At 41.8% G+C, this 27,890-nt stretch overlaps 1 protein-coding gene across 14 annotated transcripts in view; it reads right to left on the bottom strand.

Moving 5' to 3' along the window:
* The window catches only part of HDAC4 (histone deacetylase 4), a 261,456-nt gene that overhangs the window by 60,162 nt on the left and 173,404 nt on the right, over positions 1-27,890 (bottom strand). For all 14 annotated transcript variants that reach the window (XM_044431666.1, XM_044431678.1, XM_044431663.1 and 11 more), the window contains 7 exons: positions 22,445-22,578; positions 18,313-18,433; positions 16,056-16,102; positions 14,069-14,176; positions 6,510-6,565; positions 4,183-4,270; positions 1,901-2,020 (listed from right to left, as the gene is read on the bottom strand). In XM_044431666.1, the coding sequence (XP_044287601.1) occupies positions 1,901-2,020; positions 4,183-4,270; positions 6,510-6,565; positions 14,069-14,176; positions 16,056-16,102; positions 18,313-18,433; positions 22,445-22,578 (674 nt within the window). The remainder of the gene's footprint in view (positions 1-1,900; positions 2,021-4,182; positions 4,271-6,509; positions 6,566-14,068; positions 14,177-16,055; positions 16,103-18,312; positions 18,434-22,444; positions 22,579-27,890) is intronic.

Here is a 27,890-nt window from a genome sequence, read left to right as displayed (position 1 = left end):
ACACTAAGCCACTGACCCTGATTCCTTTGGGGTGATTTGTAAGATACTCTGGGGTGGGTTAAAAATGACCACAATTACCCATGACTGGTTTGTTCCGGGGTTTAGGAAAACTACTATGGTTTAGTGTGTTATCTGAACCTGGATGATATGCTAACCTACGGCCAAGCCAAACAAACATAAGAATCCCTTGGAAGAATGGCAACAACAGGTTGCTGCCCTGGTTTGATCAGACTCTTGACTGATCCGTACCTCCTCTTTCTAAGCCCTACTCAGAGCTTGAAACATGAGAGGCCTGTGGTAGAGCAGAGACTTGCTTAGCTTTGCTTCCTAGAGAGGAGGCAGCTGAGTGTGCCCTTCCCACCAGCCCCAAAACCTGACTCAGGAAGTCCTTGCTAGTTGGATTGCGGGGGACAATTCTGACTCTCAGGGCAGGGCACTGACCAGCAGAATCACTCCTGCCCACACACCACTAGGAAGAATGAAGTTGGGCTGGGCAACAGCAGGAAGGGGGACACAGAGCACCTCACACTGGCCTGGCACAAGGTGTCCCATGGGCCTCTTCTTCCTGCCCAGTTAACTGGTGAAGAGGAAGCATGGGCTGTTTTGCACTGGATTTCCATTAAGCAGTTTATATCACCCTCCCTGATGCTCAGCTGCAGCATGCCAAATCTCTGTTGCAACACACTGCAACTAAAAAGTAGGAAGGGGAGGGCTGCCTTTCCCTGGGTACTCCCCATCTCAATTCTCAGGCATGGCACAGGTTAGCTGAGTGGTGTCATGGCCAAGTAATGGGGCGGGGGCACAGGCCACCTCACACTGACCATTAGGCACCTTCTGCTCCCCATGCCTACAAAAACCAGGAGACTAGGATTGCTAATGAGCAATACTGCTTTACCAGCACTGGCAGAAGTGTTGGGGCAGGGAAACAAATGACAGCTGCCAAGTGTATCCACTTACGGCAGCTGCCATTCTGTTCTGCTCAGTGCTCCGGCATGGTGCACCCTGGGCTGGTCAGGAACTGCCTCCCCACAGTAACTTTAAGTCCACGGTAAGCAGACAGCCACCCTGGGCTTCAAGTATTATCCAAACCCATCCACTCTATGTAAACCAACTCTCATTTTTATGCAGGCATGTACAGTCTGCTCTGCTGAAATCACATATGGTCCGTGTTTGATTTTTCATGTCTTCACAAAAGAACATACAGTCTTACAATTCCCCACTTTAACACACCTCTCCTTGTCATTTACATAAACTGGCAGAAAAAAAAATTCCTACAAAATTCTAATGTTCTTTTCTATCCTTTCTTCGGGACATAATGTGTTTGAAAAACTCTTCCTTTAAAGAACATATTGTATTTTAATTCCTTATTTCCTGGCTTAAATAATACCATGGCTATAATACCTGCCACGATTCCAGACTACTTTAGCATAGAATGCAACTTTGTTATAACCATCACTGCTAGCTCCCATTCAAAGGTGGGATAGTAAGGAAAGCTAGAATATATAACGTTCCAGGATTAGGAAAAGTATAATTTAAGTAGGGGATGCCCTCTTCTGGTGAAAAAAGAGAACAATGATATTAAATGACAGCTTGCATTTTTAAAAATACCAGCCAGTGTTCAAGAAGATTAATGAAACACTAGATTTACCTGCCCACACATTTGAGCTTCAATTACCTTGAGGTGTTGTGGTTTTGAGCAGGGGGGTATTGAAGGATAATTGCAGAGGACTAAAAATCAGAACAGTTGTATTTCAAAATGGCAGAAATCAGATTTTCCTTCCACCCAACACACCAACTGTAGAGAAACACTAAGTGTTCTTTTGCCCACATGGCTGCTATGAGTATGAGATAAATATTACTTCTAATGTTGTAAATATACATTTATCAGTTTTATGATTACCTCATCGGGAGCTCCACTGCCTGGGAAGAAGTTTCCATCATCATAGCGATGTAGTGAAATATAAAGAACATTAGGATCATTGTAGAAAGCCTGCTGAGTACCATTTCCATGGTGTACATCCTTCAGGGATAAAGATTATATTATATGAAAATTCTGATTACATGAGTGGCTGTCTACATTAAATTTTAATTGCATTACTACATCTTTCTCATGTTCATGCTTCAAAAGCCCTTGAAAGGGAAAGGCTTGGCTACAAAGGGAAGGGCACATAATTTCATTTCAATGATACCAAGATATGTATAACTGCTTAAGGCTATGTCTTTAAGAAATATTCACAGGTAAGACAAAATAAATTATTAGACTTTTGCAGCTCACTACGATTAGTTGTAAAAGGAGCACTATCCTAAATGGGGACACCCTTTCAACTCATGGAACAGAAAATATAAAAGTAAAACTTATATTTCTGAATACAAAGAGTTGCCTGATATAATGTCAGTTATCATTATAAGAACTCTTTCTTCCAGTGATGATGCTATTCCCCTTCATGTGTTACTGTGTAAACAGTACATCACTCAATTAAGGGGCAGTGGAGCAATACTGCAGCCTCTCCCCAAACATTAGCATGTTTAGTGGGATGTCTGTAGGAGAAAAGCGATGCACATAAAGATCTTCTCATGAAAGCTTTTTCCTTGTCTATATACATAGAAAGCATATAGGCATGCTAACATGGAATAAAGCCCCATTGCCTCTTGATCACAAGAGTTTTGGTTTGGTTTGGTTTTTTGCCCAAAAACTGCACAATGGGAGCTTGCATCTCTGAGAAAAGGAAATTGGGACTGTTGAGTATTAAGACAGTAAGGAGGAAAGAATTAACTCTAACTCTTTAACTGAAGAGACCAGGCCAACCTCACATGCCCCCAGTTAGAAAAGGATCCTCTTCCAGTGCTTGGTGACAGCTATAGAATGGCCCAAACAGTAAGGCTGGCTGAGAAAGGATACAGCTGAAGAACAGGAAGGAAACAGATGGCCAAGACAATGTTGACGAAGAGGTGACACAGGAAATCACAGAAATCTCCAATCTGCTATTGGGCACTGTGCAAACATGATAACTCCCTCACCCCCACATCATGCCTTACGTGACAACTATCTTCCCACTAATTATACAGAAGTCAGATGATAGTCAAACTTTTTATTGCATAGCAGTAGATGGGAAAGAAAGATATTGCAGTTGTTCGTATTCCAGAGTGAGAAGCTAGGCAAGGCTCCCTCTATAACAAAACATGTTGCCTCACCCTCCTATTTAAGACAGCTTCTTCAGAAGGAAAGGTATCTATCTTACATAGTGCAGGCAAAACAACATTTGGCCCTGTTTTCTCCAAAATTATTGCAGGGAAAGGCGGGGAGGGAAATGGTGGTTTGCTCCAACCATGAACTAAGGATAAGTTCTGCTTTTATTCAAGCCAAGGTTGCACCAAAAGTGCACCCAGACAACAGGGATCAGGGGTGGAACTGGCCTCTGGACTACTTGAAATTGCCTGCCTGTTGTAGAGCCTCAGAAAGGACAGATAGCAAGGGCCACATTACCATCTTGTAAATGGTCTTGAGAGTGCATCAGTATGAAGCGATCGAAGTTGCTGCGGGTGCTGAGGGTATATGTAGAAATACTTGCTGCAACAGCAAAATAAGTAGCTCAGTAAACCAAGGCAATTCAATACCTGGTTTACTTGATAATGGTGGATCTAGAGCATGGGAAGGAACACTTCCCAGTCCACAGGCCACATTCCCTCACAGTAACCTCTAGAATTCATGTCAGTGGTGTATGGGGCCAAACCATGTACTCATACACACATATCCATGCACTCATTTATCCACATAAACTTGCATGCACACCTCCATAACACACCTGAAGATGAATTCCATACCCAGCAATTAGGAAAGTTTTTCAAGCCTAATTTCAAGCGCCGGGGGTTGGGGGGTGGATGGGATCCTTTTTTGAGATTGCAGCATGAAGAGAACAGAGGGTTAAGCCTGCCAATTTGTTCCTTTATTCTGATCTTCCTTAATGGCCAAAGGAGTAACAAACTATGATGACCAGAAGAATTTCATAATGTGTTAATCCACTACTTTCCTATAAAACAAAAAAATGGCCAGCTCATACGCGTCTACTGCACACTAATTCTGTGTTTGCAGTTTTGCTGACATACAGTTCTTACATTCTGAACCTGTACCTGAAGGTGTGGGTAAGGGTGGGAGTGTTCTAACACAAAATCTTTTTCACTCACCCAGTCCACTATGAGGATCTTGTTCACATTCAATCTCTGCTGAAGAAGCTTGGCTGAAATTGCCACAGAATTAAAATAGCAAAAGCCCCTGAAAGACAATGGAATATGATACATGCATACACAGAAAATATAACTCTGAATGCCAACACTGATTTTATTTTCAAAAACACTAACATTTTATCAACTGTCTTTCCTGCTGCTCCAAAATGAAGAAATGGTTTTCAGTCTGGTACATCAGTAACTGTGAGGGTGACAGTGTGAATTACCTGGGCTGGATGTTCTCCTGTTTCAAAATGCAAGGCAAGAGAACTGGTTTCAGGGTGGTGGCAGTGGGAATACACACAAAAACAACAAAGAGTTTGCCTGACCCTTCTCAGTCCTGTTGGCTTCCCTGTGTTGGCCCATCTGCTGTTACTTTGGCACCCTTTCCTTCATATTAGAGTAATCCTGCCCAATCAAGTGAAACTCAGAGAACATAACGATATTAACATACTACATGTGTTGCAGCCAACAGACCGGGAGATACGCTGTTGTCACTATGGGCAAATAATGACTTTCTGCAATGTGACCAAGGCTGCCTGATTAAACAAAGTATTTCAGTTGGAAGATATAGCTACATATTGCCAAAGTAAGAGTGGGGCATCAATTCAGAGAAACCACATGTAACTGTTACAAGAGTTGCAGCCTGTATGTAAAATATCGTCATACAGTGGAAAATGATTAAAATGATCGTGGCAAAATGATGTCAGAAGGAACATTTTTTATATGTATGTGCAGAGAAAAAAGGAGGGAGGGAGGGAGAGAGCGAGCGAGAGAGAGAGAGAGAGAGAGAGAGTAAATATATGTTAAAAAAGGTCGGTTTTAGCAATTTAAGAGATTGAGTTTTTGTATCTGTTACTGCCATTCACCTTTATCATCCATCATATACTCATACTGTTCATCCTGCAATGCTCCTTGCTAAAAAAAATATAACAAATTCTCCATAAACTCCATTAGTTGTTTGATCATAGTGCCTGCAAATCAAACAGGTCTGCACCAATGTGTATTATGTGGTGATACTTTTTCACAATGTATTTTGGGTGCAAAAGCAACATTTTTCAGGTACTTTTATCAGCTTTTGCTGAACAAACTACAGCAATCCAATTCAAGAAGTGTGTAGACATTCTTAAGTAATGACAACATAGATAACAATTAAAGCATATGCATGAAAGAAACAACTGTTTGCCATGTGGTAAAGTATCTTAGAGTGGAATGCCATGCATGGTTAATCAGAAAAAACATTTTCTGCATGCAAATAAATAAAACTAAATTAACTGAGACAGGGTTGTCCTTCCCTTTAAGACCTCTAACAAGTGCAGATCATCTCATACTGATGTAGCTGGAAGAAGAAACTCCTGGTGTTTATGTGATTTTTCCAAAGAGCTATGCTAGGCGCCTTTTGGAAGCTTCTCAGAGTCCTCTTTGCCAGAGAGTCAGAAGCACTTACCCACAATGCACTGGCAAATGGGACTTTGTATAAAAGAGCACTTACCCTTGTTTATGAGCCAGTACTATGGGAAGCCCAAAAATTCAAGCTAAAAAACAAACTCACGTGAGTGGAAGGCCACACTTTGGCAATAAATACACACTGGGGAAAAAAACCTGACACCACAATTGTTCATGAGTAAAGTACCTGTAAGGATATGTACTCCAGTCATAATATTTTGTGAGGAGTTACAGGACACATTTTAGAAAATCTATAAAGAAAACTTTATGTACTGGCTATTTTTGCACTGTGATGCACTCTTTTTCCACTACTGTCTGTAATGCTGCATAGCATACTCTAACCGTAAGTGCTTCACTACTGACATTCCCCCCCCCCCACACACACACACTGATTAGGTATTTATTCTATAAGTTGCTCAAAATGAATGAATGCTAAATATAGAGGATACGAAGAAGTCATCTGTGAAACTCTGAGAGCACCCTTGTCCCTCACTACTGTAGCTGTGGAGGTGAAAGCACAGGGTTGCACTGTAGCCTGGAAGGATGTTCAATGGGAGGCATGGGGGGAGTGTCTTGCCTGTCCCACATGCCGCCTCTTAGCCCCATGCTTAAGTAACACTTGCGGTACAGTATTGAGCACAGCACTGAGCTGACAATTTCTTTCAAAAGGAAATAATCACAATACTGAAATGAAAGACCTTGCACATTACAAACACTTGCAAAATACAGTGTCTTTGTAATCAGATGGCAATAAGAAAGCAATGCCTTTTTTCCAGCTTAGTATCATAGAGCTGGTTTTCTAAATTCAAGGATCTAACAGTTTAAGCACAACACATACTCACATGGGTGTACTTTCTTCTGCATGGTGACCAGGAGGTCGAACTACAGCAAATCCATTCTACCAAAAGAAAATACAAAACAGTGTCTGAAATTGGATATAAAACATCCACATATATTTCAAATATGTTAAATAATTGCAGCATGGCAAGGAACAGCACTTTATTTATGTTCCACCTTTTTTTTCTTTCAAAGAACTCAAAAGTGGCCTGCATTCTTCCTCTTCCCCTGCTCTCAATCTTATCCTCACAATAACCATCCTCTGAGGTGGTTTGGGCTGAGAGTCTGTGACTGGCCCAAAGTCACCCAGTTGGCTCAGTGGCTGAGTGAGGACTAGAACCCAGATCACCCGAGTCCCAGTCCCATGCTCTTAACCACTACACCACACTGGCTCTCTGTTTTTGTAGCAGTTTATCCTTTCAGGGATTTAAAAACTGATATAAATGGTCTAGGTAAAAGCGGCTTCCTATATTACAGATACTGCAGACTTGAAGTCTACTGAAGCCTATAATCAATTTCCTTAACCCATGACTGCAAAGTTTAGTTTGATAAGAGAAGTAGTCTTCTGATGAATCCGTAACTGGTTGCAGAACAGGATAGCTCACTGATAGCAGGAAAGAAAGAGAGGCAGGCAGGCAGGCAGGCAGGCGTGCTGTTTCCCAAGAACCTAGATTTGGACCAGCATTTTAAAAAATTGTTCATGAATGATCTGGAGTTTAACGAGTGCAATGAGGTGGCCATGCTTATTTATTTAATTTATATGTTGCCCATACACTCAAAACGGCTGTTCACTGCCATTTGCTTGCAAATGACAGTAAATTATTCAGAGCAGTGAAAAGTAGAGGGGCCTGTGAAGAATTCCAAAAGGATCTCTCCTAAGGAAGTGATTGGGCAGTAAAGTAGCAAAATTCAATCCAGTCTATGTATAACATGGTAGGCACTGGAGTGAGAAATAAGTCAGGTTGCTTATCTGTAACTGTCGTTTTGAGTGGTCATGTGTACATCCACAAATACGGGCTCTGTGTCTATGTGGGACCTGTTGTCATGCATATTTCCAAGCTAGACTTGTTCTGGCAAGAACCCCTTCCCCCTCACCACCTCATCTATTATTGCTACATTTCTATACCACCCGTAGCCAGAGCTCTCTGGGCTGTTCACAACACAAGTCACACATCCAGATTTCAACCAGGTCTGTCTCTGCTTAGCTTTCAAGATTAGGCAAGATCAGGTACATTGGTTTCACTGAGAGAGGTACCAAAAGGACATGGGATTGTGAAGAATTCATGGACTGAAGCTGGCTGACACTGATGTGGAGCTGGTGGGTGGGTTGTGTGGATGCACAGGGGACCACTCAAAGAATGACAGATACAGGTAACTGCCCTTCTCCCTTCCCAGCTGATTCTTTACATTAGTGCAAGGATCAACTCAACGATTTGAAGGTCTATCTTCCCGCCACAGAGCTGTGGCCCTGCTTGCCCTTTCCTCAAAACTTTGGACAAGGCCCAGGACTACAGTGTGGGAGGTTCCGCGCCTTCTTGGGCTCATGGCAGTGTCCCATTTGCCAGACTTTAGATGCATCTGCTCTAGCTGTGGTGTGTACACACCTACTGTCCTCAGCAAGATTTGGAATGAAGCAGCTTGCTGTCTCCCACTTGGTGCAACTGAATTTGGCCTGGTGGGCATACCAACCCAACCTAGCAGAGGGGGTCCTCCTTGTACCCCCACAGCCAGTTGATATGTTGGCAACAGCTGCCTCCCTCCACAGACGGGGGGTGCACTGAGGGGCCAGTAAGACTCACACCATATGGACTGCTTGGGACAGGAAGGAACACATAAATTACCTCAAGCTCCTCACCATGCAGAAAACCCTGGTTGCGTTCCAGCCCAGCCAGCAGGACTGACAAGTCCAAATAGCCACGGACAACACTTCCCTGGCGTTTTAGCTGAGCAAGCAGGGGGGCACCAGGTCCTTTGTGTTGGTGAACCTCGTCATGCAGATCTGGGCTGGTGCGCAGAGAGGGGCTTTACCCCCATTGCCACACACCTGACAATATGGACAGGCTCCCACAACATGTCCCTGGCCCAGGCAGAGGCAGAGGCAATGGCCGTTGGAGGGAGGGAGCCTGCTGCTGCAGCTGGTGCAGCTCCTCAATGCTGCCAAGGATGCCGTCTCAGTAGATGGGGAAGGAGGGGGAGAACAAAGGCAAGGGCAACTTGGTGAGGGCATGAGGAACAGAGACAGGAAGCAGGCACAAAGTTCTATTTTTATAGTTTTATTTTTATAGAGAAAGAGTGAGCAGGTCCGTGGAGGAGGAAGAAAGGAAGGTTTGGAAGGGAAAAGAATGAGGGAAAAAAAGAATGCTCCACACTTGAGTGAAGAGAGCAGTGCTTTCCAATGTAGACATGATGGCGTTTGAAAAGAAACTAAGGGGAGTCTTTCCCGTGTTCTGCTGGAACAGGGAGGGGAGGGGCTCCTGCACAATCAACACCCACTCCCTTTAAAGGCTTCCAAACAACAGGCTCTGTACAGGTACAAAGCCCATATGTGTGATGCACAAAGATCATAAAAAAGAACAGATTTTCCCTGGTTAAGGCAAGTGAGGCAGACCCAGTCAAGAAGATGGTCTCCGGAAGGAGCAACGAGCAGCCAGTTGTCAAGGTAGGGAAAAACCTGAACCCCTTGTAGCCAGAAGTGGTCTCACTCAAGCACCATGCACTTGGCGAAGACTGAGGGATGCAGTACATAGTACAACTGGGAGCACCAAGATCTGGTATGTCTCTGAGTCCCTTTGGAAACAGAATTGTATGTGAAAATAGGCATCCTTCAAGTCTATCAAGGTGAACCAGTCCCCTTGGCACAACGAGGACAGTATGTTTTGCAAGGAAACCATTTGGAACTACTTTCTTGATGTCCCTGAGATCTAGGATCAGGCAGATGCCACCATCTTTTCATCTTGGTTGGGCAGCTACTGCTGGGGAGTGGAACAACAGTGCTGGCCACTGGATTGATAGGAGTAAGAGGCCCCATAGTCCACTTATGTGCTCACTGTTTCTCCTGTGGTGTTATGAAGCTCATCTTCTTGGTGGTTCTCTGGGCCTTTTGGGTGGCATCTAGTCTTTCATCAGTCCAGATGCTGAAGAGGCTCTTTCAATCAAAAATTTCAATCAATTTGGAAGTAGGTCTCTTGGGACAGACCCACTGCCCAAAGTCGGGAATGGCACTGGATTGCCACTGTGCCAATTAGGGCGTTGTAGCTGCCCGAAGATCCAAGCCAGAGCTCAATATTCCTCTGGGAGGTGCTGCATGAGGAATCCCACCTTCTCCCAGAGAAACATCTGGTAATGGACCATGGTTGCCTCGTAGTTTGAGATAATGGAGGCCTGGGGCTACCAAGGCATAGATCTGGCGCACCATCAACTTTAGCTGACATCCCTCTTTATCAGCTGTTGCCAGAGTATACTTTGGTAATGCCCCTGGGTGAAATCCATAACGACCAACATTGTAGCAAGAAAGGAATCACTTGTTCTTGGGCCCGGACTGGTACTTCCCCTCCAGATACTTGGATGTCTACTGTAGCAGTGCCAGCATCTCCCACGCCTTCATATAATTCAGGAATATAGGGAGGAATAAAATGGACACCACCAATGCACCCTCCATCTAGACAGCACCAAAGTCTGGATTCACATCTTTTGCTGTATGTTGTTGTGCCTCCATCCAAGGAGGATCAGTTAAGTCATCAAATGTTGCCAATTCAAAGTCAACAATGAAGGCTTTGAGGATAGAGAAGGGGGCGTAAGGCTGTGGTGGCAAGGTGATCGGCAGACATGGTGGTGATGGAGGGTGGGAAACCATTGCTGTCATCCTAACTTGCCCTTCCCTTTGATAACTTGGACACCTAATGATGACTTGGATCCCTTGGATGGACCCAATGGTCAAAGAACTCAGTCTCCTCTCAGTCTGGTTGGCAAGATCGTGGAGTCAGCCAGGAAGCCCCTTGGTCCCAGTCTGTGTGGGGAGATCTGGCGCAGTCGGGCAGTTGTCATCAGAGGCACCAGATAATAGCCTTGAGCCCTGCACAGGGAAATGGCACTGGCCAAACAAGGAGACAGCAAGGGCATCCCCTCAGTGCAGAGCTGGAAACAGCACCCTAGCTGGAGAGGCCTTGGAATGAGGGTGGGCTGACATGTATGGCAGGGAATCTCAAATCTCACCCTCCAAGATCAATGTTGCTAAGATTGGCTTCATAGGTCACCAGACCAGGGTGCTGTCAGTTTCAGTCCTGGTACAGGCACACTCAGAGATGGTGGGGAAAGGTATGTTCTAGGCCATCTCCATGTCCACCATGTCTCTTAGCCAGCTTCTGAGATTGAGAGGCTTCATGTGAGTATTCAGGTGTAGGTGGGGTGGATGGTGCTGCTGGAGGAGACCCTGCAGCTTTTGACAGTGGGCACAACGCAACCGTAGTTTGGAAAGTAGATGGAAAGACCCTTGACAAGGTCATGCCCGTATCAGTAGCCCGGAGAGCATAGCTTGAAAGTTTAGCTCACTGTCATCCTGCAGAGTTCTTCCATGCCTGATTACTGAAGGCCAGCCAATGCAAACAGGCCTCTACAAAGTGACCTGAGGCAAAAAAAGGCCTGTTTGTGGGGAGTAATCTGTTCACCCAGCTCACACACTTTCAAAATGGTGCCTCAAGTGAAATTGAGGAAGAAAGCAGAGGGAAAGAAGAAAAGGGAAACAGGGTGACAAAGCATCAGGGCAGTTGGAGAGATTGTCAACAGAGGGAGGTTGTTTTTTTTCCTTCAAAGAAGGTTTTTTTGTGGAGGAAAGAGTAAGTTAGGGTATAAGTGGGGTAAAGCAATAGAAATAGTGAAGTAGGAAAACTAAAACACAATAGAAACAAATCAAAGAAGCAAAATACTGAGATATGAAAATCCTGAAGCACCAACAATGGCAGTTGGACAAGAAGTGAGGAAAGGGGAAGGAACGTAGGTGCGTGGGTCATGCCAACCAGGATAAAAATATCAAAATGTTGATACAGTACAAACCAACTATTTAATTTAATAAAACATTTCTATCCTGTCCTGTCTTTTTCTAAATGTCTCAAGACAGCTTACAGAACGTAATATCAACAACAATGAAAGTACAATCCATAATACAACAGGTAATAGATTATGATAAATACAATCAGTAATAATAGAATATCATTAAATTAAACCAATAATAAGCAAAAATGAATAAATCACATTCATAAGAAAAATAAAAAAATAAAATAAAATAAAATGCGACTGTTAACATCTAAAATCCCTAATTCTTAAAATGATGGTTAAATAAAAAGGCTTTTACCTGGCGCCAAAAATAATATAAGCTCTATGAAAAATTATGGAACAGAAAAATCTACATTGTGAGCCAGCATGAAATCTATGTGCTGTCAAGAACTGGAGTATACAAGTTTTAATAAAATAAAATTACTAGTAATATAATGCCCTTATAGAAATCTCTTTTCCAACCACACAAATAGTGTGTGCAGCTTTAGTTTCCACAGAGATGGAAAAGAGAAATCCAAACACTTAGATCATGGGTCCTCAAACTATGGTCTGCAGGCTGCATCTGGCCTGCCATGCTCATTTATCCGGCCCACCTCAGAGCTTTTGGACTTGCTTGGAGAAAACGATCTCTGAGCAAGTCCGAAAGCTCTGAGCCGGCGCAGACATTCTTTGAAACTGAGCAGAGAGCTAGCACATGTGCCAAATTGTAAAAGCTCAACTGCGCGTGCATTGGCCCCCCCCCCCCCCCCCGCCATTGCACGCATATACAGAGTGGGAATATGGAGCAGGAAACAGAAGAGGAGAGTGGGAGAGACAAAGAAACTAAAAAAGGATTGAAGGTAAGAAAAATATAACTTTTTAAATCTATTTTTAACTATATGAGCCATGTCCCTGGGTTGCAGGCCAAGCCATGGCCGCCTTGCCGAGCCCAGCAGGGGCAGTGGTGAGGAGCCAGGAAGGCCTCGACCAAGGTGAGCACGCCTTCATGGCTCCCGCTTGGGTCATGCTCTCCCTTTCAGCAGGTGGCACGGCATCATCTTGGGCTTCTGCTGTAGCCCGAGCAAGAGGAGCAAACATTTTAAATTAATTTTTAAATGTTAATTAATTTTTAAATTTATTTTAATTTAATTAAAATTTAATGTGCAGTGTGCATAGAAAGTTGTTCATTTTTTTTTCAAACTATAGTCCAGCCCCCCAACAGTCTGAAGAACAGCGAACTGGCCCCCTGTTGAAAATGTTTGAGGACCCCTGACTTAGATGAACACTTTCCCTATAAGCAATGATACATTTTGGGTATGATTCAGTTAGATCTTCTGCTAAATGCACTTTTGCAATTAATGTTCAGGCCTTTAAAAACTAGAAGAGTGTCTGATGAAGGTGTTGATAATTCATGAAACCAGATGAGTCAAAAGAGGGATTGCAGCCCTTTCACCAGTTCCAAGGAAAATCCCTGCTCTGGTGCTAGACTTTGAAGCATCCAAGTGAATTTGCCCATTAACACAGACCCTTATCATGCTGCTCTGATCACTGCCACCTGATGCAAATTGCATTTACCTTTGGGCACAGTTTAGGAAAAAGGGGAACATGATAGATACTTATAAAATTATGTGCAATTGGAGAAAGGATTATTCTCCTCTAACATCCAAGGGACTAGCAGCAGATTCGGGAGAGACAAAAGGAAGTGTTTCACCCAATGCGTAATTAAAGTACAGTATTTGCTGCCACAAGAAGTGGTAATGGCTATTACTTTAGATGGCTTTAAAAAGCAATTAGACAACTTTATGGAGGATGACTTATCAAATGCTACTAATCATACTAGTGAACCATAAAATTAAAAAGCTTCTGTAAAATCCCAATTGTTGGGAAGCAACACTATCACCTCCGTATCCTTTTTGTGGACTTTCCACAAAGTGGGAAAGAGGATACTGTGCTTGCTTAGACCTTTGAGCTGATCCAGCAGGGCTCTTCTGATATTCATATGGAAGCTCAAATGGGAAAAAGGTCTCTCCTAGAACTCTACATGAGAAGATTTAAAGAGAGAAGCAGCACTCAGAAGCATTCTGGCATCTAGTGCGACTTACTAAGTTTTCATTGTATAGTTCTGGTTGCCTGTCTCGCTTAGCAGCATAAGCAACATTTTTGGAATGCTTGTTGCAAATTGAGCACATTACAATATCAAACCCTGAGGCTACAGAAGCATGAATAAAGTTTTAATGTACTGGTTACAAGAGAATGGGAAGAAACAATTTGGTAATGAGTCATATCACGAAGATTTTCAATCTTCTAGTTGTCTTATAAAAATCAATTAAAATAAAGCCCTTAGAAGTGCTTTCAAGTGGTGCACCAACTGTAATTAGCAGCACACAGAGAAGAATTCCTACTCCAAAGATTTTAAAATAGGGAAAAAAGTTAAAAAAATAAAAAGAAGTGTTCTCTGGAATTCTGCATGAACAGACCACAAGAAATTCACTCATTCTCACAGGCACAAAACAGACCAAACCAATATCACACTAACCTTTAGTTCTCCTGTAGCTACTTTAAAAACAAGCTCTATGACACAGCCAACAGCAAGGCGAGCTGCACTGAATGAATGCACTTCATTCCAAATTGTGTCACTGTCAACCTAAATGAGAGAGATCCACAGATACAGTAAATCTACTCTGACACAATACTATCAATGTAAAGCAATATGCAATGAATTCTAGAATAACAATTATGTGACATTTGTAAATTGTCAAATAAAAATTCTAGTGTGAATTGCTACAGCACAAATCTTGTAATTCTACCAAACATGTGGAAACAAATTAGGAGGTAAGGGCCTACAATAAAGTACTAAGATCAGTCACAGGAGCAGCAGTTTCATTTTACTTCTGCATAAGTTTTAGCAGTGATACTTCAAAAATGCTCTAAGGGTTTATTTAAAGGTGAAGATCACTGTGGGATGTATGAGGGCCACTTGTGCCACCTGGACATGCCTCCATGCGCACAGGCTGCAGCCTGTGAGCCAACGCCACCTATTTTTCTCCTCCTGCCTTTAGCTGCCACCCCCTATCCTTGAGATGGGTGTGACCTGCTCAACTTCTCTAAGCTCTCCTCCTCCCCCTCTTCTTCCCAACCGTGCCTCAGTCTTCATACCATACTTTGGGCAGGGGGAGTCCTTCCTTAAAGTGAGGCATTCTGTGGGAGCTGGTGCTGGAGATTATCTTTTCATAGCTACCTCACAGGGAAAGCTGACCTTTAAGGAAGAACTCCTCAAAGTGCAACAATCTGGCTTGGCTGGCTCTCTGACAAGCCTCAGGTAACACAGCTTTCCGGACAGCCCATCTGATTTCTTGCTTCATTTGTTGTTGTTTCAGGGTGCTTTTTCAATTAAAGTGTCAAACACCTACCTTATGAGATTTTGGTTGTTTTTACCAATTGGAATATACAGTAATGGTATAATATATTTTGTGCTTAGCTGTGTTATACTGCTATGAGGATACCCCCTATTCATTACATTTGCCTTTTTTATGGTGCTTGGCTTGCAACATAAATGTCTTTTCAGAAATGAACTAATTACATAAGATGTTACTGCTCTGTTATATGGGATGGAGGTGGTATTAAAATCTATTTTTAAGAATCTCAAATGAGGCAAGTAAAACAGAGCTGGTGGGAAATAATGGAAAAGCTAATGTAGCAGATCTACATTGTTAAAACTGAACTGTATGCTCATAATTATACTAAACTGCACTTGCTAAGAACTAAACTATTTTATGAAGTAAGATTTTGATATCAAACACCGCTTCTAAGCATACTGCAGCATGTAGAACAGAATCATCATCTATATCCATAGCATAACCTGTCAGGAAAAAGATCTTTTGCCATGTACACATCCTGTTGGAGATGCAAAGTTTCCAGAATGGAGTAAACTCACAAATGACAATATCTTACAATTACATGATTGATTGATTTAGTGAACAAAGGCATAATTACTACATATAGGGATCTCCCCAATGTTATTTTATTTTATTCTTCTAGCACTTCTTGATATTATATTATTCAGACAGTTTAAACATATAGATAAAATTCTGCAGTTTTGCTTAAGATAGATACTATATTACTCATGTGAGAATTAGCAATGTTCATGCTCATCCAAGTTCTGTTTTCCAGCTTGATGTGCATCACACCTTGTTTTCACTCCCAAATGCAAAGAGGAAAAGTGTTCATTTTTTTTTACTACAAAACTGGCTTACTTTTCCAAACATGTACCCCAAATGCATACTCCACTCAAAAGCTGAAGTGTGAAAATGTGAGGGGAAGGAATGTTGATTTTCAGAAGCACATACTCACGCAAGTATGTATTTTCAAATATACATGGAAGCTCAGGAAACAACAAAGATTACTCAAGAAATACATTCTTGCCTGTCTCTGGGCTTGATTTTAGGTTGCAAATCAAACTGATAAACAGGAACAAAAATCACTGTATGTTTGCACACTACATATATGAGAAAAAAAATACTTACTCCAACACCACCACAAGGGAGCCTGACAAACATTGACGTCAGAGAGCCTAAGGGAGTTAAGAGAAGAACAGAACACTGTTGAAAATATGCCATTCATAGGTGTAAAAAAACATTGAGCACTTTAAAAATCTGCAACTGAAAATCTTTCCTAAGCATATTGTGAACTGTGTCTTTAAGCCAGCTGCAACAGAAACTACCCATGCAAACAATTATATTAAATGCTGCATTAATTACTCCATTTCCCTTTGCCTCTCTCTTGCATTTTCAGTCTTGGTTCTCACACTAACTGCCAACACCTTCAGTGCCCAATTACACTCCATCATCCTAATGACTTCTAAAGACATGGATTGGATAGAGTAGGAAAACAGAATGTGCATGCGCAGCATGATTTCCAGTACCGGTTCATGTGACCAGGGCGGTAGTGAGCGAGCAGCAACCTTTGCCTGATGTATATAAATTTTACTGTGTTGAATAACAGTGTTACTGCTTAGTCTTAATTCTCATATTAATCATGATGCAAATAAAGATTGACTTGAGTTTCCCAGGGTATTTTTTATCTGTTCTGTGACCCATTCATAGGACTATAAAGACATAACTTTCACATTCTCATCAAGTGTTACTTGGAAAAAATATCACCTGAATGATATTCTACCTCAGCTTACTTAAATGCTACCCAACCAATACAATTGCCAATATTCAGTATGGCTGAATTACATGTGGCTGCATAACATGTGATATTTAGATTATTGGGAAGATAGACAGATCAGATTGAATGCACTCAGAATTGCCCCTGGTTCCCAGAGAGATGTAACATTAGTGAGGATACTCAATATAGGGCCCCAACCATGCAGATGCTGTTTTCATTTACAACAAAATACTAACCTCTGAACTGGTTCTCTAATCTGCCTCTGAAAAGCTTATTATCAACCAAGGCATACAGGCAAATAAATGAAGGGGGAAAAAATCCTTTTCCGAAAGGAAAAAGGACTCTAAACCCATGACCTACTGACACACAGTTGATGCCCTCCCAGATAATAATCTCTATTAGCATGTGGACTGACAGCTTCATTCTTAAACTTATGACTTGCCATCATGTTAAAATGCATGGCATTTAAAAGAAAACTGCTGAACAATGATCCGTTACAACGCCATTATCCACCACTCTTTTTATCTTGCTCAGTTCTAACAGCAATTTTATATTTCTCTGTGATTATGTGGGAAAATATTTTAATGTTTTCCCAAAACTGATCCAATAATGATTGCATCACTTCCTACTACCATTTGTTATGGAAATACCACCCTATTCTTAAGAGATGCATTACATCTCTTAATAAAATCACAGAGTGGCTTTTTGACTTTACACAGCATTAATTCAAATGCCTCCTGACCTTAAGTATAAACAGGTTAAACCCACTAGCTGAATGTGTCACTTCCTAAAAATGAAAACTAATGAAGCCACTATGGCATCACCAACTGTCCCGAAGTTGTCTGGCATTACATTTCATTCTTGAAAAAAATATTTGATCAGTGCTGAAATAACAAGTAGTGGGACCTGATTCAGAGGACACCTACACAGGATTAAACTGTAGAAAGACTTTCAATACTGTATCCAACATCCTATCAGTCACAGAACATGCATTTTCAATTATTACTAAACCAGATATCCAGGACAGCAGAACTGACATTTTGCATAACTGTGACCAATCTCCCTGATTATTGTGGGTCTAACATGAGAATACTAATAAAAGCATAATCTCTATTTAGGCACTGATATTTATTTATTTGTTACTGCTGGGGATAAATTATTTCAGTCTGTATATCTATATACATATTTTACCATTTCATTTTGTTGCTAAAATTCCACACAAGCAGGCATTCTGTATTAATAATTACATTATTATCCTTTTTATTTCTTAAGACTTCACTCACAGATCAAGGGCACAAGACAGGGTGAGATAGGATTGTGCTGAAAGTTTTTCATTTTCTAAAAAATGTGTCAAGCACTATTTAAAAACTGACTTTGATTTTCAAAGACTGCTAACTTTCCAGCTACTAATACAGTTTTAATATAATAACAGATATGTCCAAATGTCCCTTAAAAATGAAAGATGTTAGATAGACACAAGAAACCCTCACATATGAAATTCACATCAGTGGAAAGAGAAACTTTACATATTAATACATCCACAGATCACTAAGGTCAAGCTGCACAGCCTGATGTTCAACGACACAGAGAACACTAAATTCTCTTTTGTACCTAACAGTTTCTTGCTGTCCAATTTCTGTCTGTTCAGAGGGTTGGTACCATAAAGCAGTGTGTGGGCTTCTGAATGAACAGTCTGTAGCTCTTCCAGAGTTGCTTTTCTTCCACGAATACACTACAGAAGAAAGGAATAAAACTGCATTAATGCTAATTAATTAATTAAACCAGCAGCAAAAAGCGGAAAATAACTCAAGTTGTACACAGCTTTCTATTCCAAAGAACTGATGTCAGATCTGTGTGTATTTAATACACATTAATATTTTCATATTGAAATTTTGGATAATTTTTTGTCAAGTTACAGAATCTGAGGATCATTGGTGAACATAGATTTTTCTGTTATGGATAATTAACTTAGTAATTATAAAAAACTATAAAAATTATCTTAGTTCACAATGGCATCAGTAAGAAAGATCGTGCTCTAACAATTTAGCAAAGTTGCAATAATTAAAGACACCTGAAATAAACAGTTTATTGCTATTGTGACATTGTGTTGACAATGCATCCATCAGTAGAACTGAGAGAGAGGAACCAACCTGCTCTGGGACCTCTTTGGAACAGATTGTGTGGCAGTGGAAAGAAAAAGAAAGTCTCACCATGTCAGTAGACATCTACTTCTGCAACTATGGATTTAACCCAGAATTGTTTGTTTGGCTCAATGCTAATCTATTACTGCTGTTTACCAAGGTATAGCAAAACCTAAAACAGAAATTATGTATCCTGTCACACAAATCACACATGGTTCCAGAGGGTAAATTTTGGTGGAGTGGGGATGGGGGCTGCAGCAAGTAAGCAGAAAAGCTTTGGTGTACACTGGGAGTGCAGTATGTAAGAATTTGGATCCCACCTTCTGGGAAAGAACCTGAGGGTTCTTTTTGGTATATGTGTGCTTTATAGAACTGTGACTTTTTGGTATATGTGTGTTTTATAGATTTGTTATGTTTTTAACATTTGCATTTTATATTAAACCACTTTAATTGTGTACATTCAAGTCGCTTATTTCAGGATTTTGTTAACTATGTTTTGTTAAGGGACATGAATAGTTAATTTTTGCAATAAAAGCCAGGCTATCGGTGAAATTTTAATAATGCTTACATGGCAAGCTTTTCCTGGAGTTGCTGCCCCACATTTGGAAGGCATGAAATCTGAGATAACGGAGGGATAAATTAATGGATTTTGCCTCTTATATTAGAAATACAGAAACTGATCAAGTCATAAGGGACCTCCCAGGGCATCTAGTCCGACCTCCGCCTTCAGCTGACTCCACTCATGACATGCCTACCATGTGAATGTCTAGCTTTTCCTTGAACACCCTCGCCAATGGGGCTTCAACCACCTCCTGTGGAAGCCCATTCCATACCCCTGAGGTCCAAACTGCCAGGAAATACTTCCTGGCATCCAAATTGAACCTTGGTTCTCTGAGCTTGGCTCTGTTGAAGTACATCCTACCTGCCTCTGCAGGGGAAAACAGGTCTCTACCCACCTCCGTGTGACACCCCCTCACATACCTATATGTCACCAAAAGACCCCCCCAGAGTCTCCTCTTCTCCAGGCTGAAAAGACCCAGTTTCCTCAATCTTGCCTCATACGGCTTTCCCTGCAATCTGGTCACCATTCTTGTGGCCCTTCGCTGCACTGACTCTAACCTGGCTGTATCCTTCCTGTAACAAGGGGCCCAGAACTGAACACAATACTCCAGTTGAGGGCGCACCAGAGTCATATAGAGAGCTTGTAATACCTCTCTCGATCTAGAAGCCATGCTTCTGGCTATCACTGCTGACTCACGTTTAGCCTGCAGTCATCAGTACCCTGAGATCCCTTTCACAAGTGCTGCTCTCCAGCCACTTGTCCCCTAACCTGTACCTATGACATCTATTCCTATGCCCCAAGTGCAAAACCTTGCACTTATCCACATTGAATGCCATCCTGTTGTTCCCTGCCCACTTCCACAGTCTGTCCAGATCCTTCTGGATCTGGAGTACCTGGTCGTCACTTGTGGCCACTGGCCCCATTTTAGTATTGTCTGCTAATTTGATCAGCAGACTGGTCACCCCTCTTCCAGATCACTGATGAAAAGATTGAAAAGCACCAGTCCCAGGATAGAGCCCTGGGGGATCCTGCTTGTCACTGGCTGCCACACTGATGATTGCTTGCTAATGGTTACCCTCCACTTTTGGTCAGTCAACCATGCCCTAATCCATCAGATAGTGCATCGGTCTATCCCAAAACTTCTCAACCAGGATATCATGGGGCACTTTGTCAAAGGCCTTGCTGAAATCCAGGTAAACCACTTCCACTGCATCCCTTCCATCTAGCCACCTCAAAACCTTGTCATAGAATTTCACAAGGTTCATATGGCAGGACCTGTTTTTGCAGAAGCCATGTTGTGTGGTTACCAACCTCCCTTACCTGTCTAGAGTTACTAGATCTCTTGCTATTACGAGTAGGAGCCTTTCCATTGTCCTTCCTACAATGCATGTAATTTTAGGAAAGTGGAATTCCCCATGTCCCCTCTCCTACCCTTTTTGAATACTGGGACCACTGACTCCACCCTCCAAGTCCTCTGGAAGCTCACCCGTTCTCCATGAGGCCTCAAAATGGAGGCCAGCAGGTATGAGAGAACCCCCACCAACTCCCGAAGTACTCTTACGTGGAATCCGTCAGGGCCTGATGCCTTTGTAATGTCCAGTGCCCTGAGGAGCTCCTTGATTTCAAGGGGCATGACTCTAATCTGTGCCCGTAAATCCCTGGCCTCATCTGATCCCCCATGTGGATCTCCCCCATCCTGCTTTGGGAACAACACAGAGGCAAAATAGTCATTCAGCATCTGTGCCTATTCCCTTACATCAGTCACTGGACCCCCTTCCTCCTTATTAAGCAGTCCCACTTCCTGTCTCCCCTTCCTCTTGCTATTTCCATGTTGATAGAAGCCCATTTTGTTGTGCCTGATAGTCTTTGCAAGTCTCAGCTCCTGCTATTATTGTAGCAAGTATTCCAAAACCATGGAATCATAGAATAGTAGAACTGGGAGGGGTCATGGAGGCCATCAGATCCAACCCCCTGCTCTTGCAGGATACCAAGTCACACCGTCACACTCAGATGGCTGTCCAGCCTCTCTTTGATATCTCTAGTGTGGGAGAGCCTCTAGTGTGGGAGAGCCTCTAGGCAGCTGGTCCCACTATCAAATTGCTCTGACCATGAGGAAGCTTTTCCTGATGTCCAGCCTGAATCTGGGTTGTCACAACTTGACTTGCTTATTCCATGTCCTACACTCTGGCATCAGCGAGAAGAGATCTTGAGCTTCCTCACTGTGACAGCCTTTGAGGTACTTATAGAGTGATAGCATGTCCCCGCTCAGTTTTTTCAAAAGGCTGAACATGCCCAGTTCTCAACCATACTTTCATTAGTATGTAGGTTTGAAAGTGAAAGCTTTGACTCATTAAGAACATTTATATTAGGCTATAAAGTTTGGTGTGCAAATCAGGAGTGTTGATACTCATCTTTTTCTCATTTTTTCTAACATATTTTGTGAAAAAAATAAAATTTCAAAATTAATTGTTGTATTAGTATAATTATAGCAGTATATAGAAAATTCTAGAAGGGTACAAATATATAAATTAGGGAGGTTCATACTCCTCAAAGGCAGTCTCTATCATAATCCCATCAAATTTGCTACAATTCTAATGAAAAGTGCTGGGAGACTCATTGGGCACAAACAAGGAATGCTTGTCCCCAGTTCACATCGCAATCAGATAAAATCTGTAAGTACTTAAGGGGCTACAGATAATTAATAATTATGGATGACAGACAGTTCTGAGATGTGTGTGCGCGTCCACATGCACATGCAATAATCAGGTGGTAGAATCCCGATTTAGTATGGGAGCTACTTAAAAGGTTTATTTTTGTAAACGCTTCACAGGGATTTTTAAAAACCTAGAAATCAAGGAGGAATATTTTAGCTCAGGATTCTTTCAGTCTTACACAAGATGGTGTCTACCCCACCCTCAGTTGGAAGTGATTAAAGCCCAGAGCCTCCAGCATCTCATTCTGCTGTATGTAAAATTCAAGGTTTGTTCTCCTCAAATCACAAGATGTTTCCTTTCCCCCACTCCATCAGGTCACCCATTACCTCGCACTTGCTTCGCAGGCCTGTCTCCTGAAGCCGTGACCAAATGCTCTGGATTCTCCCTGCATGTTCAGGATGACTGTTTGTGTTTCCACATGTACATTGGTGTTTCAGCATCAAGGTGTCATACACAAGGCCTGCATTTGAGGATACAAAATGCTCAGATTCTAATCCTGTGCACGTCATCTCAGAATAAGCACCTGAAGCTTCTGAACAGAGTGAGACTTACTTCTCAATAGAGACTGAAGCACAGCACATTCTTGTACATGTATGTGAAGAAAGTATTATTTTAAGTAGGACATTCTGAATTCAGTTTCATGAAATGTAAAACATGAAAGACAAAACTTTACAAAAAATGAAGACTCAAAATTGGACTGCTAAAAGAGGTTTGGACAGCTTCTAAAAGTTTTGCAGCCAATTAAATATCATTTTCTCCATGTCAGAATACATTCAGTTATTTAAAGATGCAACTTTTCATGGCAACAGAAAGTAAATCACAACATTCCAATGCTAAAATTAATAGAAAGAACAGGGGAGTGGCCATCAAAGATTCCTACAGCACAGGTCAGGTGTAATGGCTTAGCATTTTTAGTATGCACAGCCCCCTTCTCTTGCTTCTTTGCATGCAATGGAAAGAGGGCAAAACATTTCACTCTGAGGTTCTGACAGCAGCACCATTACTACTGGGATCGTCATCTAAGGAGGAGCATTGCTTCAAGAAGCTACCGAGACCTCACTCATTCAACTGAAGCAAACAGTTGAAAAGAACCCTTCACTGTTTTTGTTTCATGTTGCTGTAAAGCTAAGTCTGAACTTTTAAAACTGCATTATCAACTGGGTAGTATCGTAGCAGCAGACTAGACTTTGCAGAGGGGAGTCCCTTTCCACAGAACAAAAATTAGGCACTCATCTCCCATGAGGCAGAAAAGGAGTGTGTGTATGGTAGGAGGGGGGGCTGTGCTGGCAAGAAGGTATGCAGCCAACCACTTTACTCTCAGTATCGTTGTTGTTATATTGTATTTACATCTTGCTTTTTTTTCTTCTTGTGAGGAACCCAAGGCAGCTTACACTGTACTTTTCCACTGCTTTTTATCCTCACAACAACAATCCTGTGAGATGGGTTACACGCAGAGTGAGTGACTGGCCCAAGGTCACTCTGCGAGCTTCATGGATAAACGGGACTAAAATCCAAATCTCCCAGGTCCCCAACTCAGCACTCTAACCACACCACACCAACACCACACTCCACAAAGTTACTAGAAATATTTGTTGTTATTTGCTACCTTCTCCTATGAATGAAAGCCATCCAAAGTTCCCTGTCCATGACAGGTCTTCCAAGTCCAAGGCTGTGGATTCCCATTTGATCTCTCCTTTTGTCTTCTGCCTTTGACTTTTCCTAACACGATTGTCTTCTCCAGGAAGTCTTGCCTTCTCATGATTTACAGTATCACACATCTCATATCCAAAGTATTTCACTTTTTTTTCCCTCCTGGCTTGATTTGATCTAGGACCCACTCGTTTGTCTTTCTGCTGGTTCAGGGTATTCACAAAGCTCTCCTCCAGAACCATATTTGGAACACATCAATTTTTTTCCTGTTACCTTTCATCATTGTCCACCTTTCATACCCATGCATAGTGACTGGGAACACAATAGTTTGGATGATCTTGGCCTTGGTCTCAAGTAAACTGTCCTTACAATTGATGATCTTGTCTAGTTCTTTTAGTGCCGCCATTTTAAGTCTCAGTCTTCTCTGAATTTCTTGACTGCACTTTGAATAGATGACTGAGATGAGGTATGTCAAAACTTTCATGATTTTGATTTTTTCATTATTAACAGTAAAGTTCTGTTATTTTCCCATGGGCATGATTTTTATTTATTTTATTTTATTTCATTTTATTTTATTTTATTTTTTTTTATATATATATATATATTCATTCATTCATTCATTCATTCATTCATTCATTCAGTTGCAGTCCTGCTTTTGATATCATCTGTATATCTTAAATTAGTGATGCTTCTTGCACTGATTTTCACTCCTTCCTCTGAATCTAATCCTGTTTTCCTTATGATATCTTCTGTATACAGATTGAACACGTTAGGGAGACAAAATACATCCTTGTCTGACACTTTTGCCTATGGGAAACCATTCAGTTTCCCCACACTGGCCTGTGATACACATTATGCATGAGGACAGTCAAGCTACTTGATCTCAAGTGGCCCTTCCTTTTCGAAATCCAGCATGCACATCTGGCATTTCTCCCTCCATATATGGTAGTATATTTAATGGGATGGTCCTATTGTTGCTAAATCTTTTTGCATCTCCTTTCTTGGGAACTGGAGTGTGTGTGTGTGTTGGGGGAGAAGTGTTTTGTTTTCCATATTTGTTGACATATTTTGTTAGGATGTGGACCAATTCATTTTCTGCAGCTTGGAATAAGTGCTATTGATACCCAATTGACTCCAGGTGCTTTATTCTTTGCAAGTGCTTTTAGAGCAGTTTTCACTTTGCTTTGTAATATTGCAGCCTCTTCATAAGACTCCACTTCAAAGACATCTGCCATCTTTAAATCCCTTCTGTATAATTCTTCTGTATAATTCCTCTGTCACTTTATTTTCTCCTGGTCGGGTAATATGTTTCCTTGTGTGTGTTTTTTTAACCATTCCTAATCTAGGTTTGAATTTCCCTTTGATTTCTTGGACCTTCTGGAAGGCATCCCCTGTTTTCTTCCTTTTGTTACTCTCTTCTGTCTCTTTACAATCATAGTTGTGATAGCACACTGGTTGCTGAAAAGTTGCATTCAAGATTCTGACCCGATCTGTCACCTTTTGCTTTTGCTTCTTGCCTGTCCTTAGCAACTGTGACTGTTTCTTCTGATATTCATCTAGGTTCTTTCTTTCGTGTTGCTAGAGGAACTGTCTTTTGTCATTCTCCTCTAATAATATCACTGGTTTCAGTCAACAGTTCTTCTGGCCCATGGTCAATTGAGTGGTAACAATCTGTTCTTCGGGGGGACTTCAAATTCTGTAGCATTGTTACTTAAGTTACATTTAGCACTAAGTTCCTGTTGGTGATCTTTTTTAACTTGACTCTGATTTTTGAAACTAAGAGCTGATGGTCACTGCTGCAGTCTGCTAGTAGTCTTGTTCTGGCAGCAAAAATACAGTTTCTCCACCTTTTAATTCTAGCTACATAATCCATTTGACTTCTTTATTGACCATCTATAGGATCGTCCGAATTATAGCAAAATTAAAATAAATTGCACAGCCCTGGTTTCCTTTTCCATTATGAGTAAATATTTCTTGAAAGAAGACTAACTACTGATAAACAGCACTTTAGCGCCTTGTAACAGTCCACCTTTACACAGGTTGCTTATGTTCAATTGTACTTCAAGTGGTCATCTGTGCATTCACATATATTTAGGAAATTTCTATAGTTAAAGAATTTTTGATAGGGAACACTCTCTCTGAGTGCTTACATCCCTAAATTTCAGCCTTAGAAGTATGTGGAACTTAAAAACATAGAAACAGAGTGAGTCAGAAAGGGCCTCCCAGGCCATCTAGTCTGACCCCTGGCTCTAGCTGGCTCTGCTCACAACATGCAGCAATTATCAATATTGACATGGAAGTGGGGATGGTAGATGATGTGTGAATGCACAGATGAGTCAAAGAATCACAGTTAGAGGCAAGCAACTGTCTTTTTTAATCTGATCCCTGTGCATCAACACATATGGACTAGCAGCAACCTGACTGACCAGTGGTGGGTCAACCTCCAACTATGAGACAGCAAACAGAATTGCACAAGCAAAGGATATGCAGGTTACATACTGTAACTGTAGTTCTTTAAGTGGTCATCTGTGCACTCACACATATGGGTGCTGTGCCTGCACAGTGCTTCTGTTTGGGAAGATTTCTCTAGCTAAACCTAGAACTTTCCAAAGAGCCCACTTCCCCTCCCTCCCCATATAAAAGCCAGGCTCCTGCCATTTTGTCAGTTCTACTTGAGACCGACATTTGTGATGAATGGATTTGGTCTATTAGCTTCCTAATTGTTAAAGTCAAAGGGCAACAGTCTACTCTATGTGCAATCACTGACAGTGATGTGGGCCGGTGGGTGGGTTGTGTGAATGCACAGATGACCACTCGAAGAACTACAGTTACAGGTATGTGACCTGCATTTCTTCATTGTGGTCTCTGTGCATCACACATATGGGTGATTGATAAGCATTCCTCTGGTGGTGGGAGGAGTCATTTAGGAAGATAGTCACCATATATGTCATCCTGTTGTATTAGTATCACTCTATCAGTATCAACATCATTATTTATCATACACATTATTAATGTCAGTATAAACACAGATTTTCACACACACACACACACACACCTGGAACTCTATAAATATTGTCTATCAACTGTCCTCATTAGTTGGGTTCATAAACCTTTATATACAATAGGAGAAGAGTTTATGGATGTTTCTGCTATTGCAGTATGGAGTACAGCACCGCCCTCCTGTAGGAGCAGTCTTTCCTCGCCCTAATGTTCAGTTTGTAACATCTAATAAATGTTGACGATGTTGAGCATGTTGCTGCTTTGCACAGTTCCTCAATCGGGAGTCCTGCATGGAGGGCAGTAAAAGTGGATATAGCCCTTGTGGAATGTGCTCACGGATTGTCTGGCAGGCCTAAAGAGGAAAGTTCATATGCCAACTTAATGGTTCCAATGATCCAATGGGCCAATCATTGTGATCTGACAGAGTCACCTTTTGAATAGTCCCTTTTTTTCACAGACAGATGTTTCATTTTGAGAATGCTCTTTATTCAGGACCAATAGAATGACAGTGCTTGGCTGATGTCGAGGATTTGCAGAGCCCTTTCAACGTCCATTGAGGGGGAAGGGAAGAAGGCTGGCAGGGCTATCCTTAATGTGATAGGATGAAGAGACCTTAGGTAGAAACAATGGATCAGTTTGCTACAAAACTTTGACCCTATGAAATGTTAGATAAGGAGGGTCCACCCATAGTGTGCAGAATTCACTCACTCTCCACCCCGAAGTGGAAGGAGACCTTCCAAGATAGCAGTCAGAGATCAGAAGTAGCTAGAGGTTTTACGAATGAGACCAGAGACTAGTTGGAATTTTCGAGAGAGGATTTATTTACCTGCAGGGACCACACTCGTTGGAGTGCGGTCTCGAGCAGAAGACAGCAGCTTTTTTATACTCTTTTACAACTATGCAGGTGCTTGAATAACAGCGAACAATAGGGGAACCCCACTGAGCTACATTTGCACATTTTTCATGCTGAAGCAAGCAAGCGAGGGTACAAGGGCGTGACATCTGCGGTTATGCTTGAGCGTAGCCTGCTTTGTTTTCATCCTTGCGTAGCGTGCACATTCGTTGGGGGTTCTTGTTCTTACGCACACAGAACACTCTGATCATGCTTTTTACCCGTGACGA

The sequence above is a fragment of the Varanus komodoensis genome, unplaced genomic scaffold, assembly GCF_004798865.1.
Source record: "Varanus komodoensis strain SLA01 unplaced genomic scaffold, ASM479886v1 scaffold23, whole genome shotgun sequence".
In the NCBI taxonomy this organism is placed as follows: Eukaryota; Metazoa; Chordata; class Lepidosauria; order Squamata; family Varanidae; genus Varanus; species Varanus komodoensis.
This window is presented reverse-complemented; position numbering and strand designations above follow the sequence as displayed.